The sequence below is a fragment of the Osmia lignaria genome, chromosome 3 (assembly GCF_051020975.1).
Source record: "Osmia lignaria lignaria isolate PbOS001 chromosome 3, iyOsmLign1, whole genome shotgun sequence".
Taxonomy (NCBI): Eukaryota; Metazoa; Arthropoda; class Insecta; order Hymenoptera; family Megachilidae; genus Osmia; species Osmia lignaria.
This window is the reverse complement of record NC_135034.1, coordinates 7,367,249-7,388,977: the sequence shown is the minus strand read 5'-3', so window position 1 is coordinate 7,388,977 and position 21,729 is coordinate 7,367,249. Positions and strand designations below refer to the sequence as shown.

At 36.3% G+C, this 21,729-nt stretch overlaps 1 protein-coding gene across 2 annotated transcripts in view; it reads right to left on the bottom strand.

Moving 5' to 3' along the window:
• The window catches only part of Tpst (tyrosylprotein sulfotransferase), a 129,439-nt gene that overhangs the window by 12,000 nt on the left and 95,710 nt on the right, over positions 1-21,729 (bottom strand). For both annotated transcript variants that reach the window (XM_034326017.2, XM_076692783.1), the window contains one exon: positions 450-781. In XM_034326017.2, the coding sequence (XP_034181908.1) occupies positions 450-593 (144 nt within the window). In that variant the 5' untranslated portion in view covers positions 594-781. Of the gene's footprint in view, positions 1-449; positions 782-21,729 lie in introns of those variants that run through there.

Here is a 21,729-nt window from a genome sequence, read left to right as displayed (position 1 = left end):
TACAACTTGGTGAAAGCTTAAATGCACTCGTATCTAAGTGATTTTCCACCTTAAGAATAATTGCTACGTGGTTTTTTAATGGAGGATTTAAGCATCTGCTCGCGAATGCATGGGATTTTCTTTAAATCTTTTGAATAACAAAGCTTTTCTTTAAATGTATTATTCAAACCACCCCCCCGTTTCTATAGTAGTCTTTTGTTTCAATTTGACTTTAATTTTTTAAATTTCAATACCTAAATACCATGGCCGCGCCCACCCATCCCTTTCCCTCCTTTCTTTCTGTTTATTATTTCTCTTTGCCGCGCCATTAACAAAACGGTAACCCATCTTTGACTAAACCCCGCTCAACTTAGCTTAACTTCGAAGATGATCTTGACAGCAACTGTCAGACTCCACGTGGATAAGTCTGCTGGCTTGATGTATTTTATAATTTATATAAAAACGCTTACCTCTTTGGCAACCATTATCGCAGTGGGCACGTTCTTCATCGATCCACAGATGATTCCCAGTTGATAAAGGGCGAAGATCAATAGAAGACCAGCGAAGCAGATGATGGGCCCTTTTCGGCCACCTCGACTCAACAGGAACGACATGTCGTCGTCGGGAAGGACGAGCACGTCACTCGCTCGCGCGGATTTAGACGTGTTTTGGAGAACGCGCGCGCGCGAGCGAGCGTGCACCGATGCAAGCGGTAGAATCGGTGCTATGACGACTGGTATGGATACTCGAGGCCAAGGTTTCAGGGCCTCGCGGTGTCGGTTACGCCATTAGCTCATTGCACCTGTTCAACGAGAAGGAAAATTTCATTAGGCAATGCTACTGTTGATTACGGTGTTTAACACTGTTATACGACACAGTGAAAATGACCGCGCATAGTCCGGCATATTATAATTATTATTATTAACACGGCGACAGTGGAAAAGGTCGTGTATATTACAGCACATTATAATTGCAATTATTTATAATATGATTGTATTAATTATTCAATTTAATTTTATAATTGCACGTAATAATACATTTCTATATAAATTTTGAAAAAGTAAAATGAAAATATCTTTTGTAAATGCACCGATGCATTGCAGTATTTTTTTTTCTTTTAATGGGATTGCATATTTCATTCAGACATTTATAAAGGATCTATCTCGCTGCGATATTATTTACAGATCAGTGCAAACTTTGAAACGATTCCAAATTTTATTATTCAGCAGATGATACGTTAAAACATTGGCAGCTATTTCGATGTATCTCGGATAAGTGATCGATTTGTTCTCTTTATATCGTCGTTCGTTTCGACGTCAACGAGAAAAAAGAGAAACCGTATAATCTGGTCGGAAAAATCGTTACCGCGGCTATCCCTACTAATATTTATCTCCGATCAACCGGAAACTCACGCGAGCCATCATAATTTTCGTTCCGATGGCTCGATGCCATTCAGTTCCTTAAGCGTGCTTTGATTTACCTGCTTCCCTTCCGTTTCGTGGCTTTGTTTCGTGTAATTTATGGATCAGGTATAGACTTTAGTATGCTTGTATGTAAGAATCATTGAGTTGCTTCGGTACAATAAATCGTTATTGATCTTAACTATTAGCCAATATATTGGAAAGATAAACGTACACTGTAATACTCTGCAGTATGAAGATTTCAAGGGAGAAACGAACATAGCCGTTGTAGATGATGGAATAAAAATAAAAATTAAAAGAAAGCATTCTTATTCTTTATAATAAGTATCATGCAAATTATTGTAAATAAATTTGTGAATTCCTCTCTAATTTCCATGAGTAGGTAGAATCTTTTTATTCAAAATGATATTATTTATTCTATATGTATAACAACGGTAATGTTCTTTTTAAATAAAATGTAGTTTTTCTTATTAAGTTTTAAAGATAAAGCTGAAAAATAAAATAAAAAAATTTTTTGCATGGAATGGGATTCGAACTTGCGAAGCTTCGAACTGGTAGATTCGCGCTATGTCGTCATTCTTGAATTTTACGAGCAAACCACATAATGTAAATGTTACAATTGATTATTATTCATTGCAAATTATTCATTAACGATTATCTACGTCCGAATGTTAATAATATCTGAGATCGACAGAAAATTCTGAGCCAAAGTAGGAAGTTTCTGAGAAGAGGATTTCGTTATACGATGCTTCACCGGCAACGTTGTTAATAACATCGTATTGTGTGCTTAAAGAATTTCCGATACTTCCAGAAGATAAGCTTGTAAATTTCGTTGGGAAAGTTCGTTGGCCACGTTCATTCGATATTAGTCCGGCTAAAGTGCAGTTAATGAAATTGGAACGAACCGAGAAAACTTGCGGACGTTCTCCGACGAGAATTATCGACTAGCTTTATTCGCAACTCAAGTTTGAACGAGAAGAATCGATGCTGAAGAAGGGTAAAAAAGAGATAGACTCAGAGGGTCGTTCTGGTAAGTGAATTTCAAAAATTCTACTTTTTTTATATTTTCTGACGTTACGTACCTTCAGGAACGTATTACTAAACTTTGGTAATAAATTTTACAATAAAACTTGAAGAAAATGAAAAATATCCACGCTGAATTTAGGAATTTGTTTTCGATTTCGAGTGGGACCCAGGAAAATCCAACATATAAATTTGTTCGGATATCCGTGATTTCAGGATCCTACCCGGTCCGATCCGAAGCTTGGATACCTAATTATTACTCGATTCGACCTGAGATTCGGGTACTCGATCATTAATCTGACCCAACCCAAGACTAAAATACTGGAATATTAATTAATTACGCGATCAGACCCAATCCTAAGTTTAAGTACCCGATCATTACTCGACTCGATCCGATTATTACCCGACCCGACATGAGCCAAGGCTCGGATATTCGATCGGAACCAAGGCTCGAGTACCCGCACTCCGAGTTGAAGCTAAAATTTTCCGACATATTTGAGATTATAAAAAGGATCCTTTGAAGGATTCACATCGAAACGAATGATTTGTGAAACATCGTGAAAAATGTAGAAAAAAAAAAGAAGTGGATGAAAGGGGAAAAGGAAATCCGTGCAACTGGCACGTATATAAGCGGCCTGTATCTATTTTTCCGGTGACAGTTTTCGAGAAAGGCTTTCCATTTCGCGCCTTCCCTTTGACCTCTCTCTCCACCGAAACTCACCTTTCCTCGAGCGATGAAAGATGAGGACAATCGCCACATACTGCTACCTCCGAGCTACGGCTCCAATTTAACCATCCTATTCTATCTTAAATCTCCTCGTTTCTCGTGCTTGCCTCGAAATAAAGCGTTACTTTGTTTCCTTATACCAATATGATTGTTTTCTGGATTCCGAGCTTCTTTTGTAACACTACTCTACTCATGTTACGATTGAAAAACTAGCAATGAATTTCTCGAAGATAGAAATACATCCTATATAGTAATTTGTACAAAAGGTAATTGTACTGTTAGATTGCAAGAAGAGCTTGAACGACTGAAGTTAATTTCTTAAGAAATTGAAACCCTTTTTTTTTTTAATAAATCGCAGAAGATTTTCGAAAATTTTAGGAAGCAAAATTGAAGAAAATTAGATTTAATATTATCATAATATTAATAAGGTGTGACCAAAATTTGTTCACTCTCCTATTTTAAAATTACAATTGCGCTACCGACCTCATTAATTTTTATGATATAACTATGAAACTTACAGAAGATGTGTAAAAAAAAAAGAGTAAAATTTAATTATAGATTTTAATAAAAAAGGATCGGAGTGTCCTGAGGCCCTTACCGTATCCAATAGTACAACATTAAAACACAACTCGACATCTCTTTCAATAAAAATGTCTTTTATCAATGTTGGTTGTAAAAAGCGTCGTTAGATCTTTCTTCAACGGGAACTTTTCATTTAAACGTTCTTTTGTCTACAATGCAAGGTTGGTAGAAGGTTCAATTAGCGAGGACACGTTAAAAGTATAAGCTAGCTTGCCTAAGGGCTCGTTTCGTTACGTCGTTACCGTTCGTTCCCACGGACCTCTCACATTTTCCCTCTGAAACGCAATTGAGGCTGGCCCTCGTTTCTTACTTTAATATTTATGCCGCTTTTAATATCCATGCAGGGCAACGGTTTATTGCAACGTGCAGTGCATTCGTGCGGTTCCGCAGAGTAAATTCGGACGAAATAACAGTGCTGAAATGAGGCCGTCTGCTAATCCTCCAGTCCACCTGTTTTTCTTTCAACTTTTTCCATTTTTCTTTTTCCTTTTTTTATAACGATACAGTTACGAACATATTATTGTTGTTTAACATTCATATCGCGAATGTTGCTTACAGACTTACGGTCAACTGAAGCGGGGTCGATTGTGACCCAAATCAATAATAAAATAATTGTGAGATTTAAGAAATGATATGCAAAATATTTTTTAAATTTCTTTTCTGGGGAGGGCGAAATTGCTTTGTAATAGGTGTGGTTTCAAAGAATTTCTGGCTGCCAATAATGCAATAATTACAAGATTACGGGTCGGCATGCAATATTTTTCAGCTGACGTTTGCAGAATTACAATTTTTGCGGAAATTACTGTTATCGTGGAGCGGCACGATGCGAGTTCACGCAACGAAAGCAAAAATGCAGTGCACTCGCCCTGTGCTTTAATTGTACTATGTTCTTTTTTAGTACTAAATTGTACCAGGTGTTCTCGCGAGAATGGCTGATACAGGATTTGTTAAATAAATGAAATCTACACCATTATATTTCTTAATGTTAAATATTATTTCATAGAGTTTTTACCAAAGAACTAGTCATTTTGTGTTACAAACGCTAGTACAAAATTTTGACGAGCTTTGTGAATTACATAGTTGTGATAAAGGGTTATCGAAATTGACGAGTGTCACATCCTAAAGACAATATTATTCAAGTAAAAATGAAATGAAATTTGTAAATTGGATCAAAATTAATGGCCGCCTAATATCACGAGAAGGAGACATCAGTAACCAAAATCGTATGATTTAACATCATTAGACTTTTTTCTAAAGAAATTTTTGAACCAATAATCTAAAGAGTACTGAGCTGAAAAACAATATCGCATTCGCCACTGATTAAACTCTATTCCAGTTATGTGAAAATGTAATGGAAAATTGGGTCAAACGCATCGGGCTCGTAACAGAAAACCGAAGAGGACACTTGAATGATATTGTATTTTATAATTAATGACAGAAAGTAGACTTTATGTTAAAATAAAGAAACCATACAAATATCAAACTCTCGATTTTGGTTTATCCCAACTATGTAATTTACAAAATTTGTCATGTTTGCTGTAACTTTCAGTATTTTTTTTGTATTTGCAATGAAAATTCATATTTCTCTCGGTTGTTATAAATTGAAAAAATCCTTGAAATTCGCGAAACATTCTCGCGTGAAATGCGAACAGCTGGCTATAAGTCTGGACCGTAAATCTAGCCGGGTGAACCGATATGTCTGGGGAATAACGTATCTGGTAGAAAAAATGGTTGAATAACCCGGAACGAGTAGCGGACACGGACAAAAATTCGCGTGCCACGAACATTGCATGCGATTTCGTGAGAAATCGGGCCCTGACCAGCGGGGTCGAAAGTTCTATGTATGCCACAAAGAGCTCTTTGTCCCGACATCACCAACATTATCGATCCTCGGGTCATCCTTCGACACTTTGTTCCACGGGGACACTAGTTCTCCACAGTTTAATGAAAGAACTTCGATACTGCGATAAGTTGACTAGATACTCCGGGAGAACAACGCAGAAATTATTAGAAATTATAAATTTTATCCTTTAGAAAACCGACAACTTCTTCGCATAATCCCGAATTTTACAAAAATTCACATTTCGATAAGTTTTATTTTATTTGCAATTGTCAAAATTGGAGATAATAAATGAAGAAGCGTTAATAAAAATTAGTTAACAATTTTAACAGACTTGTTAACAATAATAGCAACAGGGGAGAGCGGAGATAAAACTAATATGTAATTTAAGTTTGAACTACGATTATGCAAATACTATTACACTTATAACAAAAATGTTTATACTAAAACGTTACATAGTTATTTGACATTATTTAGTTAGAGCAGTTTCGTTTTATAAGTATAATCCAAGTTATCAATCGAAAATGGAGACCGGAGAAAGTGATATAACCATCTTTGAGAATTATCAATGAATTATCAACAATGTTACTTTTGTCCTCGCTCTCTGCTACGTTTCTGGAACACTAGAAACAGAGTCTAAGAAACGATCAGGATGTTACTACTTGTCTTACAAGGCGACTGAAAGGGTCCGGGCTTAGAGCCAACAATTTTACCCACCGAAAGGCTTGATCTAAGTTATAACACTTTAGAAATGGTACGGTTGATGTTGGATAAAAGGCGTTGCAGACGCCAAGGGAAGACAAACGTTTACCAAACGAGTTACGTTCGTACTGCAGCATTATAATTGAATTCTATCGTTCGACGTTACATGATAACGATGTAATGCGGTAGAATTTTCGAGGCATCGTATTGTTGCTTCGCGTCATTGTAGAGTCTTCCGTTTGGCCGACGAAGAAAAGAGAGGAAGCGAATTCTCGTAAGTTTAATGAAAGAAGTTTGGTACGGTAAACTTTAAGCCGATATTCCAATCGACGACGGTCGTTTAACCGGGTGCTAACGAGAACGAATCGATTCTGTCGAGGAGCAGGTCGAGTTTCCAAGGAACTTGTGCCCATCGATCTCCTTATTTGAAACCTTCTACCTGATACGTGGTTACCTTTTCACGGTTAAACAAATACCTTTTTCACCGATACACGATGCTAATTTAATTATTTCCCGTTGGTGATTAAGTTTAAAAGATAATATGCGATACAGTGTTAACTCATATAACAGCAATTTTACGTAAAATGATTTTGAAGTTTCGAATAATTTTTTCATTTTTATAATAATATTTCAGTTACGGTCTGGGATAGCGTCGGTGGGTTAAATAATTTAGTCATTAAAAATCTCGATCCTGTCTCGAGGAAGGCTCCAACACGAATGAATGTATCGTCGCGCTTCGACACGGCTGACACCACTTAATCCGAATGTTTGGGCTAAGGGATTATCCCTGCCTCAAACGCAATGCCAACTCTGTTATATATCCTCCTTTATTATTATTATATTTTTAAACAACTGTTCAAGTACACAAAAGTGTCGGAAAGTATTCAGATTTAAAATAGTAATTAAGAAGACGTAATACTAAAGGCATCGAATTAATTTGTACACTGGTATTTGTTAATGAGACCTCTTAAATATCTAATAATAGGTGTATTAAAGTAAAATTTATTTTTTTATTTTTTTTATTTTATTTTAAGATAAAGGAAACACGTGTTCACTCAGTTCGTTTTGGGAATTGTGCTTAATGCGAATCCCCTCTGGTGTTATCTCAGGTATCACGCACACGTTTTGATTAATGCTGATTACACCGCCGGCTGTTATATTAAAGTGTCCAGCCGAGAATAATTGTAGGTTTCTTTTATCAACATTGTACCAGGTCTCTAATTAATTGCGTCAAAATTGTACTTTCAGCGTGTCGTGAGTTACAACAATGTTTCCTCTAGCAGCCTTTCAAGTGACAACGTAATCAGTGGATTTAACGTCAACTATTACACGCGATAACGACCGAGATTTTATTCGCAGTTAAGTTGCATTTCCCTTTTCCCTTTTCCCTTTTTTTTTTTACGAAACAAAGAATACACTGTTAAGCTGTATTCATATTCCTGACCATTCGACAAGATTCAAATTACGTTCATCGACTGATTCTTTGTCGTCTTAATTACTCTCTGAATAGGTACCGTGATTTTCTGATATTCTTCATGCCATTTGGTCGTTAAATAATTTAACAGTTTAATCGCATTTCTTTTGGACCAATACCGTTGAATAATTGAGGATAATGCAACGGTAATGCTCCCTTTTAAGTTATGACATTATATTACTGTCTTAGCCTTCAACGAATTTTTGCAAATTATAAAGTAAAATTTGCATTATTGGAAGAAGGATTTTTGATAGTATAAATAGTAGTCAATTATTCATTTTCTTTATAAAAAAAAATGATACCTTCTTTATTTAAAGAAGACGATGATTCTGTAAATGATACTAATTACTTTGTTCTCGTTAATATATCTTCCTCTCGAAATTGAGATTCCAACATCGATGCAGAGAATCGTGGAAACGAGTGAAACGGAATAGAGATGGAATTCGGAATGCGTGACGCGGGAGAGACAGCTTTGCCACGAACGGGAAACAGTTTCCGGAAGACAGGTGTTGAAACGTAATACTAATAGAAACCGAAATACAGAAACAAAGGGGAACGTCTTGAGACGGTAATCAAAGTTTCGAAGAGCGGATGTGGAAGTGGTTAGGTCGGGTAGCTAGAGGAAACGAAGGTGGGTAAAAATCGAGGAAATTTGATATATCTTACTTTCGCGTGATAGCATTACTATTATTATTATTATTATTACTATCGCTATAAGAATTTGTACAAAATTGGAATTGCAGTAGAAAGAATGGATAAAATTCCACTATGGAGAACTCCGCAAGTGTTACGTTCACTTATTAATAAAACTTTGCCAGTTTATAAAGCTTACTTAAAGCTTACGTAGAGCTTACACCCTATTTGGAGGGTGGACAGTTAACTATTTAACAAATATTAACAATTAAAATTGATTATTCCTTACATTTTATAGTATAAGACTGCAAATAGATAACTGCAAATCCATAGGTCTTCAGTTCAAATCCCCATTTCTTAATTTTTTTTTTTTCTTAATATAATTAATTTATTGATAATATACAATGATTCCGTACCTTGAAATTAAATTTCACAAATATCTCTGTACCTTTGCAAGATATCAAACAGCATCTAGGCCAGGTTTCTGCACAAAAGAATAGAAGAGAAACAAAAAGGACATTTGAGGGTAGAGGCAGCGGGTTTCAATAGAGAAATTAACGAACGAGTGGAAGAGAGTGTTGGACAGATAGGCAATTAAATTGTTGCCAGAGCAAACTGGTTGAGTCGTATACAACGAAAACGGGTAAGAGACGGATGCAGAAATTGAAGTTCTGACGCCGCGTCGGGGATTCGCGAAACAGACCATTTACCTGATACACCAAAGGGAGAGAGGGAAAATTTGACAAGAGAAGAACGGACGAAAGGGAGAACAAGTGATTTCCTGGTTTCACGTGCAACTGGTCGATGCAGCGTGTTAGTAGCAATCCAATTAATCGACAGACTCCACACGTGCGCTCATATATATAATGCAGCGGCCGTGCAAACACCGGCGTGCTTTCAGGTAGAAACGAGGCCGATGCGCCTATATTACCGTTGCAATATGCATCCCAGCCCGTTCATCTGGCGACGGATTCACCCCCTGTTCCGCCAATGTGGCTCGTCTTTGATACGCGTACACCGGGAAAAACTGTACCCTGGGAACGAGGACGCGGGATAAACACGGGAACGCATTTGTAATGATTACAGCAAATGGACCTTGCATAGAACGGATAATCAGGAAATGCTGTTTCCCTGTACTCCCTCGATATCATTTAATTAGTGTTTTTTTTCATTCGACTCAGCTGTACGCTTCGTCTGCTGATTGCCGAAGAGATTATTTTGTTATGCAACTGAAACAACATGCAGTATTAAAGGATTTTTCATTTTCAGTTAATTACGTGTAATTTTCTGACTGGATTCGTTTGAATATAATATGATGAAAATTATTTCCATGGACATATTGAACATTCCATACGTTAGAACCGTTATGTTTCCTCTAATAATTTCAACCGACACCGTTTACCTGCAAACAAACTTTCTACTATCAATTCAATTGTCTCGTTGCCTGTGGTTTCTCCTGGACCCTGCCAGAGTAGAATGGAAATTTATTATTCAAATAGAGACGTTTAAACATGCTTCCTGCAAATTGAGACATTGTAGTTTCATTAATTAATCATCTAAGTGTATTCTGTGTCTGACTAAAGATGGTTAACTCTTGAACAGCGGAGTCTTGATCAATCGAAACCCAAATTTTCAAAACATATATACAAGGATATTAATGTAAAGTTAAATCTATAAAAGAGGTTCATATATTGAAAGAATAATTTTTAAAGGAACAGTGTACAATTTGAAAAATTAAAATAATATGAAATAAAAAATTTAATTAAAATTGGGGCTCTCACCATGGTATCGGTAATTGTTATATATCGAATTTATTATTAATAATCATTAAATTAAAATTGTTTGCAACACATTTTACAATAATATTTCACCGTCTTAAATAAGATTTTTGAATTTATTGTAGCTTAAAAAAAAAATCAGAGATAACGACCAAGATAGACAATAACCCGAATAATTTCTCTAATTTTCATTCTCCAAACCCTGCATCAATCATGGAAGCAAGGTAAAATGATATATGAATAATCTAATACAAAAATTCTCTCTCGGATAAGAGATTAAAATTGATAGCCCGGCCATAAATGTTAGCCGTAGGAAGGAGCGAACAGAACGGTGGAAAAACAAGTATACGCAGAAATTGGATGAAATATAGAGTCTAGTTTGTTGGTTGCAGCATAGTCCAACGAGCAGTAAATGGTGTCGTGGAGCACCCAAATCACGCAGGAGTCTGCTAATTGAAACAAATGGTTGGAACAGCCAGACTAATACCCTTTTGTTTCGGCTGTGAGAGCGGAAAGCCGCATCGAATCGGAAGTTAAACAAATTTCCAATCTAATTTCACGCTATTCCCTTCGAAACGAACTTCCATAGAACTGATGGTCAAACCTTATCAGAATAGAAACCATGGTTCTAGTCTATTCATCTAGGTCACCTTCCTAACGCTGTTCGAGGATTAAACGAAATTTTATAAAAAGATATTGTAATAAGTTATAAAAGAATCCCAGATTTAGTCACCATGGTTCGAAGAAACGGGTGGCGCAATGGAAATGGTCATCTGCCCTTTATATCCATAGCTTGCAATTTTATGACAGCTTTATATCCACGTTACACCCTCGTTCCCTATTCTGCAACCTGGCATTTGTATTTCTACATTCTTTTTTCTCTCTCTCTCTAAAAACTGACAGTTTTGATCCATGCAAAGCCGTATATTAAATGCACAACAGTTTTGAAATATTCACGGGATAAATAATGGCGTGCATGAATGCAGAGTTTTCGTTGCACTATGTTATGCTTTTTCTTCCGCCCGATATCGCTTTGATTGCAACTTTATTTGAAAAATACACGGTTCGATTGAAATTTTGACGATCAACTAAACACTGAATTACGGGAGTGTTTGCTTTTGTAAGGCGATGGATTACGAACGTTCCATTTTCTTCGGGAAAAAGTTCAGATATAATAGTGCAAAGATAAAATTTACAAAATGATCTCAAAAGTGATTACATTACAAGGTATGTGAACATCTTCCACCCCCGACATTAATTTATTGTATACTATCTTGAATAAAAATTCAGTAAAAATACATCGTTTACGTAAAATTCCCGAGTTTTTCTTAAACCTAACAAATACAGCGAGAGTCGCTAGCGGTACGGTTGTATATGGGTTCATCATCCTCAAAGGGTTAAGAGTGCTTCTCGCGAACGTATCGCTAACGAGAATCGTCTTTTCTTCGAGTCGAGCTCTTCACCTCTTCCCTTGCTCTTTCTTCAGCTGACGACTGTCCCGTAAGTAGCGGCCCTCGAATCTCTTCGGAGATTCGCGTAATCAAGCCTTCATTCAACGTGAACGCATCCGTGAGTCGCGAGAAGCTCTTTCATTTTCTCTGATGCGTCGTCGAAAATGGCGCAGCCTATTCCCGGAAATAGATAAAAGAGAGCGAGAGAACAAGGCTGACAATTGAAGCGATAGCGTGAAAATGCGTGTCACCGGTTCAGCCGGAAATCGTGTCAAACTTCATCCTCCGGCATTTTTTCTTTTTTCTTTTCTTTTTCGAGGCTGCTCTTCCCAACCCTTTGCTTCCAAACTTTTCAGTTGTTTCCATCAAACAAAAGCTTTAATCTTTTCATCCGGCTCCCTGGAATGGAAAGACGTTTCTTCGACGAATTTGACTCTTGTATGCATTTTGCTGCACTTCGCTGCATTTTCGGTAAATGCATACAACGGGTATATTTATATAGAATTTTTCAACTTTTCTTTGGGTAGATGGTTTCCCGAGATCATTATTTTAAAAATATATAATATTAATGTTTCATTTTGTAGTTGAAAATTTGTAAAGCTATACGGGTAGAATTGGAACGAAAGGGTTAAAGACAGTCGGTACCGATTGCGATATCCATTGTCGGTTGATTCAAATGACAATTCACCGTGAGGGGAAAGTGACACGCAAGAGAAGAGAAGTCGAAATGAACGGCATTGTTCCTGTTCTTTTTGTCGTCGTTGCAAGCGGGTCATTTGCATCAGTTACAGTACTCTCGTTCGCTCGACTTCTGCTTCTGCCCTGGACGACGTAGAAACCTGGCACCGGTGTTTCTCTTTCTCCCCTTTTTTTTTCACGGGAATCATTAGTCTTCCATCTGTGAGCTTCGTAAATAATTTCAAGCGCCAGGCGATTCTTTAACGGGTCGTGATAAAACACAACAGGAAATTCTTTCACTTCCTGAGTTACGTTTTCGTCGGTTCCGATGCCTGTTCTGTTATTCCCATCTCGTTATAAATCATTGTTGAAGCTCGGAAAAAGACGATTTTTATTTTATCCGTTGTTTCCTTCACGAGCATGATACTTTACTTTTGAAATATATAAGTAGAATCAGGATATTATAATCACAGTTGTCAACGTAATCAGTCGGTGCCGAAACACTATATTAAATTAGTTAAAAATAATTCGCCTGTTCTAATTAAATTTTGGCTATTTTTGTCAATAGCGATAATTACATTTGGGGACACGTGATGAGAATCTTTAGCAAATTCCTATTAAATACACCTTTTCTTGAACACTTATTTTTAATCAAAGCGGAGGTTTGCCTTTTACTTAAATGCATATCAAGAATATTTAAAAAATAGTACCATTAATTTCGCGATCCGAAGAAATTTATGCGCTAGGCAAACTTTCAGAATTTCACCCGACACCGAACCCTAAAAAAATTCCCGACCTGACCCGATCTCGATTCAAATTTTCGAGTACCCGCATATCCTTAATAAATAGATCTTTTCCATGAGCGTACATTTCGATTATCTTTTTGAAATATATTGTTGCAATGAATGGAAATTATAATTATCACAATCATTTGTAATAAATTGAGTTTGATAATGAACATCTTTTATCCTCCATTTAATGTTATCAGAAATTGTAAATCCCAGAATGATAATAATAAACGATTTCCACGGTATTTCAGATTTCTTCTTTGAATTATTTCCAATTTCAATAAATCATTTAACAGATAGAACAAATTTCTTCTAACGCGAATATGAAATTCGATTAACAGCTGGGGGATTATTTGGGAAATTCGTTGTCGAACGCGTAACAAACACAATATCTGGCGGGGTAATCTGCCTCGGTTAATAATTTGCTGGCACGAAACGTTCAACAATTGCAATTATGCATGGTAATACGTATATGAGGCACGCGCTTACACAATGCCGTGATTAACGTTAAATTACAAGTAACCTGCACCGCGAGCTTTCAAACACTCTACGACTCGCATAATGGCATACGTTCACTGGATGTTCTGCTTGTTATCGATGTGTTACCATCGATCATCAAACCTCATTATTATTTTAAATTCTGTACAAAATAAACAATGACATCGTTTATAATTTTCTGATCACTATTTGGAGTACTATTCTATCAATTGTTATCAGGTCAGTCCATAAATTTGTGGGTACTTTCGTTTGTATTTTATTTATTTTTCGAAACGAAAGAAAATCCAGTTTTCGATCGATTAGAAATGTAAAGAAACCGCTGGGAGAATATTTATTGATAAGAAACGAGATATCAGCAATAAAAATGTATATGTATTTGGATTATACGAATTTATCCGCGGTCCCGTTTACACAGCGACGTTATTAAAATTGTAGATACTCGATCGCGATTGGTTTTATTTCAGTCACGTATTCGAATTGATGTTTTCTGTTCTCCGTTTCTCGATCCCATTGTTTTACTGATTTATGTCAAAAACGTCTCCGCTGTCACGGTCCAATAATACCCGTAGAAACGTATCATATTTTAAATAATTCTATTGATATTTAAAATTAAATGATTATTATTATCTTCCCAATAACTGCGGCAGACGAATGTTGCAACTTTTGTTAATATTCAATTTCCAAAGTCCACAGATTATTTAATTATTAATTATTTACCTAATGAATCTCTTTATTCTCGATAGTGTCTCGAAGAAGGCTCAAACACGAATGAATGTATCATGCTTCGACACGGCTGACGCCGCTCGCTATTAATCCGAATGTTTGGGCTAAGGGATTATCCCTGCCTCAAGCGCAATGCCAACTCTATTATATGTATATCCCTTGGAAAGATTTCTTTTTCCGTGCCACATATTAACCTTCGTGAATTCAGGTGCCTAATTTCAACCACCCTGTACATTTCAAAATGGACCGTTTAATATGCAAAGATCGAATAATACTGATTCAATGGAATGTTATTCCCCATTTTCTCGTGTCGCTGAGATTCTATAGGAGCAAACGGATCGGAGCATTCAATTTCGAAACTCGAAACGAGGAAAAGAAGCTTTTTCACCGTCTACAGTCGCGCCTCGTTCCATTTGCCCGTTCGAGTTCCTTCGACCGTTAAATCTCCCTTTTTTCCCCTCTTCTTGTCCACTCGAAGCTACAGAAACTCGGTCTGGTTATCGAGCATCCATACCCATTTCCGGTTCTTGTCACCGTACTCGGCCAGTCTGCAATCCACGCACGTTTCTAATATCCTGAAGTAACCCGCGATGAACGTATCTCTTCTCGTTCAGATTCTATTATCCGTTATCTAACACTATACCAGACCTGCGGTATTCTGTACCTTCGATGATATCGTTTAAAGATCGCCGATCACGTTTTCGCGTTTCTTTCTTTGCCGCGATATCGTACATCGTGAGACACTGTTGAGAATAGGAATCAAGAAAGGATTTAGAACAAATCGAATTGTCATTCTGTTCCAGAAAATTCATCGTTATTTACGGTACAGATAAAGATTTATATTTTAGTTACATTTAATTATATGTACTTTATATTAAGTGCACAAATTAATTAGGTGCCTTTAGTATGAAGCTTTGTTCTAAATTATTAGTTTAAATTCAGTTTAAAAAACAGAGGGATTAAGATTAAGGGAAAAAAGACAGAATTAATTTGTACATCTAATATTTTACTTCAAAATGGTAAAAGGTGTCTTTCAAACAAATGAATTTTCGTCCCAAGTATCTTAATACTTTTTTATAAATTCCATTAAAAAAACAACAAAAATGGAGATGATTTTGAAATCTTTGAAATATCTCTACTTCCGATAACGACACATACATCTCGTGGTGCCCCATTCAATACCATTTAATTCGTTCCGATGACATTTTTCCTATCTCTCACTATATTAGAGCTATGACATATCCGAGTGCATGGAATACCCTGTATACAATAGTTACATTTTAATACGGATAATGTAAATCGACGAGGATGTCGAAGTTCATTAGTTTAAAATAAACTGCTACATGATAATTATTTTATTTTACGCAAACTCCCATATCTTTCAATGAGTCATTAACCAGTGTAATCGGCTGAATGAAGAGAAATTTCCTGAAAGTCGGATATTTAAAATTGTGCGATAACTCCGAAACGAAATAAAGTTACGTTGTTTCCTGTTAATGAAATCCCGTTGCGTTCGCAAATTCGAAGACCTGATTAAATATCCTGTTGTATGCAGCCGCGCCAATGCATACGCGGAACGCTTGTTTCCGTGCCCGGTATCGCGGATAAGAATCTGTAATTTATCCCGGAAATGTATGCAATCTCGGTGTTAAACAAGTGGCAAGTCATTCAATTTATAGACTGTTCTTATTAGCCGGGGAGGCTAAAGGGTAGCATTTTACAGGACGATATTGTATAAAATTGGTATTCAGCACATTCTAATAGCGCGTTAAAGCTCGCCGCTGGAAAATCGATTGCCTCCCAACCTGACTATTTGAAATTATGCAAATTCTACGGCTAACGATCGTTCGCCGCGATTAGCATACAAGTTCGAGCTGACGATCGCAACTGTACTCGCTCTTCCCTCGAGATATCAATTTTTATTAATCAGCGATGAAGAAAAAAAATGTTGTCTAATAAAACAAACTGTTAAGAATATTGCACTTGACGCATGATTGGGTAGCGAGTGCAATTTGCGTTTTCTCGAAAACAAAAAGTCCATTTCTCACGCATCGGCGAGAGCTACAGATGAATAAATAGAACGTGCAAATATTCGCGTGCGCAAAAAAGGAAAGAAAGATTTTGAAATCGAGCAACGAACAATGCGGTTCCACGTTTATTTTAGCGATCGACATTTCATGGCGTTTGCATTCGAATTTTGGAAAAACATTTAAACGAAAAATCAGAATAACAGTTTCACACGTATTTTATTAACATAGTTTAGTTAAAATTATTCTGTATTTAATTTAAAATTTTTCGAATTAACAAAATTGATTATTTTAATTTCGAATATTAAAGAAAAATGTGATTATTTTTAACTTAACTAGGGGTATCCAAAAATTCAAGTTTGGCTCGAGCACCCCTAAAATGAACAAAACTGAACAGAAAATGAACAGAATTAATATTCATCTATCCCTGCTCATTTCTTCTCGTAATTAAAAAATAACAGAGATCCATCGTCATCCATGATATTCGTTTTTCATATTTATAAAAAAGAAAAGCGTTTCAGTATCGAGGATAAAGGGAGGAGAAAGAAAAAATGAGACGACGAACTAGCAGAATTTTTCAAATATCAAACTACCGATTTTCTGTCTGCTCGGTATCAGTTCTCTGTCTCGTATCGCGGCTCGATGTATCTCATCGCTTTGTGCGTTCAGTCGATTCGATTCTTTCGAATAAAATAAAAAAGAGCGTCGTACAAAGCGGCGAGTAATTAGAATATCCGTCAGTCGTTCGTGATATTCGAACGTTCTCGTCGTATCGAAACCAAAAGGTACATAGGAATGAAATGTTTTGTGCGACGAATTTTATCAATGTTTCTCTCTGTGCATTTTATTGACTGTCGTGCTTAGCGATCCCGAAAATTTTTCTGCGCACAAACAGCGAAAACTTCAGTCTTTGATATTTTTTTCAGATATCAAACGATGTAAACTTTTTAAAAAAAGCTTCGAAAAATTCAATCTTTCGATTACTTTTACTTTTACTTGTATTTATTTTATTCATCATTTCATTCATTAAATGTACGATACTAGATTTCGTGTGAAAACACGATGCAACCAGTGAAGCACAATGCCGTTGTAATTTAGAGCATCGAATCGTCGTTGAAAACGCGCGTTCCGTTTCGAGTGGCTGAGCCTTTCGAAGCGACGAACGCCAGCCATAATTGGATGTTCGAGAGGAAGGATCGACGTTTCTCGTACAGCTCGTCAAAAAGAAATTCCGCTGTTCCAGTTCCATCAAACGTCAAGCGAGAAATAGTTGAACTAATTTTCGAGCCTCATATTTGCGTGAATGAATCGTCACCGATACGTGACCCAACAAATTGTAATAATACGATCTAAACTATTCCATTCATGATTTTTTCAAAATTTCATTAACTGAATTCATACAAATATTAAATTAGTTTTGCTGTAAAGATGATACGGGATAGTAGGTGAAACACGAAGAAAAGCGAAGAAATCGTGCCGAAAATTCATCACGAAAATTGGAAGCGTAATTGGAATGTTCGATGAGCATCGATTAATCGTTAGTTAAACATTTAGAGCTTATGAAGGCCCATCGGGCTGTCGGTTTAATTGAGGACGATTCATTTCCTGTCGAATCGGGAAACGGAAAGGCAACGCGTATATGCAGGCAATATATCAGACTGGTAGAAACATGGCTTGAAGCAGACGGGGGAGCAAACAGTGGAACAAGCTAGTATCAGGTCAGGCAGCTTTTTCGATAGGAGAATTAGGTTTATAATATCGTTTGATCTATGAACAATTATGGCATTTACTTATTGGTAGAGAAATACAGGATTTATCTAAAAGGTTCAATTTGTAAATTAATCAATTATTCATACATATTGGAATTCCGGTCGTTAATAAGTAATTTGCAATGAAAAATAATCAATTTTAATTGATTTAATTGTAAAATTCAAAAATGACAATGACATAGCCACTATTATCGAGCCTATCAAACCGAAGGTTCGCAGGTTCGAATCTCGTTCGGTGCAAATTGAAAAAAAAAATTTTTTTTACGTTAAATTAATTAGAAACCGTGTTTGCGCAACGTGGAGGTTTTCGGAAACGTTGAATTGAAATGCTGTATGTGAAGAGTGGACCGTTTTGGAACGCAAGATAGAAAACGGTCGTTTTTCCAATTATTTAATAAACGTATAAGCTCGGTAATTTAAGTGATACTTATTAAGGAATAAGATTCCTTTATAGGATGTGATAATTTAATTGTCAATGCAACCTTTTAAGTTAAAAGGAAAAATTATGGAAAAATATACAGAAATTTCAAAAAATATCACTTCAACTTTCTTAACTTAGAAAACCTTTCAGTGTAAACCCTGTCGCGGATCGGATAAGCGACGAGCTTAATCCACGACGCCACCAAAGATTTACTGGCTTTTCCAATGCGTGATCGAGTCGAGGATCTTGTTCATCGGGTGCCTTTACCACGTGTCTTCGTACTTATTGTGAGCCTGACTGTCGCCAGAGAGATTTACTTGTAACGCGCAGATGGAAAAGTTTCCCCGGTAAACAGGCAGCAACGCGAACTGTTACGGATACTGGTTCACATAAATTTCCTACCTAGCGTCGCTCTTCTTCCTGCCGTCCTTCGCCTCTTCGCTTATTTCCGTTTTGCCATCGTTCAACTCTGAACCCCTATGAATCTACGTTTCGAAAGAACTTTTTTGCTTGACGTAGATTGATCACGTTTCCCTGACGAATTTGAGACAATAACATTGTAGGATGACAAAGTCATTTATTTTTAAAACTTTTTCCATGAGTTTCACTTAATCCTTGACATTAATCCTTAACTGGTAAAATAGTTTCTTGGGAATAACAAAATTTTTAAACGTCATTAATTAAGAAATTAATTAATTACGAAATGATACAAACTAACTTTGTAAGTTTGTGTCCCGATTAACCCAGACAGTATAAATTAAAAAAATCCCTCAAAAATAACGTTTCCATAAACTCACCACAAATTCTGACTTAACATCTGCTAAATCAGCATCGAATTGTTGGCAAGTTGGCTCCGTTCCCTCTAGCGTTTTGCTCAAATCCCCTTCAGCGTTTCCGTGTATTTCAATTCAACCCATGCTTAAATCTCTGAGATATTAGCGTAATTGGAGAGAAAATACCTACATAATACAATAGTTTCAGATGTACACAAGATTCGGGGATTGAAAGCTGGTAATTATGAAATTAGAACCGTCCAATTCAACAAAAGTACTAATAGAAATGACAAATGTGTCTTAAGACGCACGGTGATTTCTCAAAATAATTTTAATTACTCTCATTTTGTACAAATAACAACAACTTCAAATTCAAAGAAAACATGTCGGAGGGAAGTAAAATTTGTCAAGTGGAGAGGATTCAAAGGCATCGTTCCAAGTCTCGTTATTAAGAACAGACTTTTATTCGACAAAATAAAGCTTCGATCTATCGCCAATACTATTGATTTTGCTATCATTGAGGATTTCAATGTTTTATGGAGAACGACACCTAGGGAGGATATCCGGTGCACGTATGTCGAAATAGTTCCCATAAATAGGGATTCTGCCTGGTTGATCCAGTTGCACTACTCTGTATTTCCGATTTCCTTACGGTGCCCTCTACGATACCAAGTTTCTGCGTATAAATATCGATTAGTAGGATTTTTTTTTCTTTTTTTTTTCGTTTCGAATCTTCACTGCATTTCGTACATTAACAAAATATGGACATTCAGCGAAGCAACCGATTTAAAAGCATCAATTTTTCATTCGACATCGGCATCAGGCTGCAATTTGGCGACGCAGCGATCGCCACAACTGCGAAATCACTGGGAAACCAATTAATTATAATCCCGAAACGGCCGTCTCTTTTATCGGTTTCGCGCGTAGCGACGACGATAACACGTAGATATTAACGCTTGCAATTTCCGAAACATTGGCGAAACGTCGTTCGGGACCGACGATTCGACGCAATTGTTTGTAATTTATTGTTTATTCGTATGAAAACGGAACCGTCTGTCATGGTATATTGTATATCGTTGTATAGCACGAATTTCGTCACTTTGTAATTGTCATGCAGATATATGATCGTTTAATTATTTACAGACAAACGCGATATGTCTTGCAATCCAACCAAATGATGTTAAAATCTGTATTTATTCATTAATTAAATATTGGTTATTTATTTTCGTAAGTATTTCAGTTTCAATAATGCATCTAGGGGGTTCAAAAAACTCAGCTGACTTCCCTTATTAAGAAATTAAAAACTTCTTATTTTAACCTGTGAACAGCGGAGCCTGTTATAATAAATACCAGGATATATTTGAAAATTTCAGATCAGTTGTTGAGAATAAAGAAATGAAGCAAATCAGAAGAATCTTAGTTATTATTTAATTTGAAACATTTTTAATTTATACTCCTTGAGAGAAAATGATTTTTCTCAGTTTTATAAAACATTTTCAATTTAATTTGACGGAAACTAGATTTCACTAAAGTTTGACACTTTACTGAACAGAAATCAAACGATCGCCGCCTCTCATCGCGTGGTAGCTTTAATTCGCGAGCTCGTGACTACTTTTCCTCGAGACTTTTCCTTTTGCAAACCGGAGGATGGGTGAATTTAATTAAGAACTCGACGATGCCGCAGGCAAAAAGAACCGTGGCTTCCCACATCGAGCAACCGCCCTTTCCGCGTCGTAATATTACCCCGTTTTTATCCACTTCTCCTTTCCTCCCTTTGAGCTTCGACCTTTTTTTTCGACATCTTCACGCGTTCGACGGCTCAACACCCATCTATCATCAAAGGAACGAGCAATTCTGTGGTTCAAAGGAATTCCTCTGCCCTATACTTTTCAATCAGATATTCTCTAAATGATTCCATAAATTTTATTCCATTTCGCTGAATCTTCAATAAAAAATTGAAAATTGTTAAAAGCAAAATTACATTTCCTACTTTAAGTAATTTTATGAAGAAATATGAGTTTCATAATTACGCTAATAAAACCATACAAACGAAAAATAAATTAATTCCTCCAGAATAGTACATTTTGTATTCTCTCTTTTGGAAACATATTCTGGAATCACTGTGCAAATGATTACAGAGCGAAAAATCATTAAGAGCTAAACGAATAATGTTCTTTCAATGTATATTTAACAATTCCCAGGAAATCCTCGACTTTTCCCAATAAAACATTAATTTGAAAAGCTTTTTAAAAAGCCCCTCCAATGAACGATTGTTCATTGAAGCATTGATAAAATAATGTGAATGTAAGAACAATTGACACAATAGCATTTCCGATGAAATGGTAATCGATAATCGTAAAAAGACAGGAGAAAAATGCATAAAACCGATTTGTCATGCCATACGGCGGCACCGAAATCTCGTACAGAGGAAAAGTTTACAGT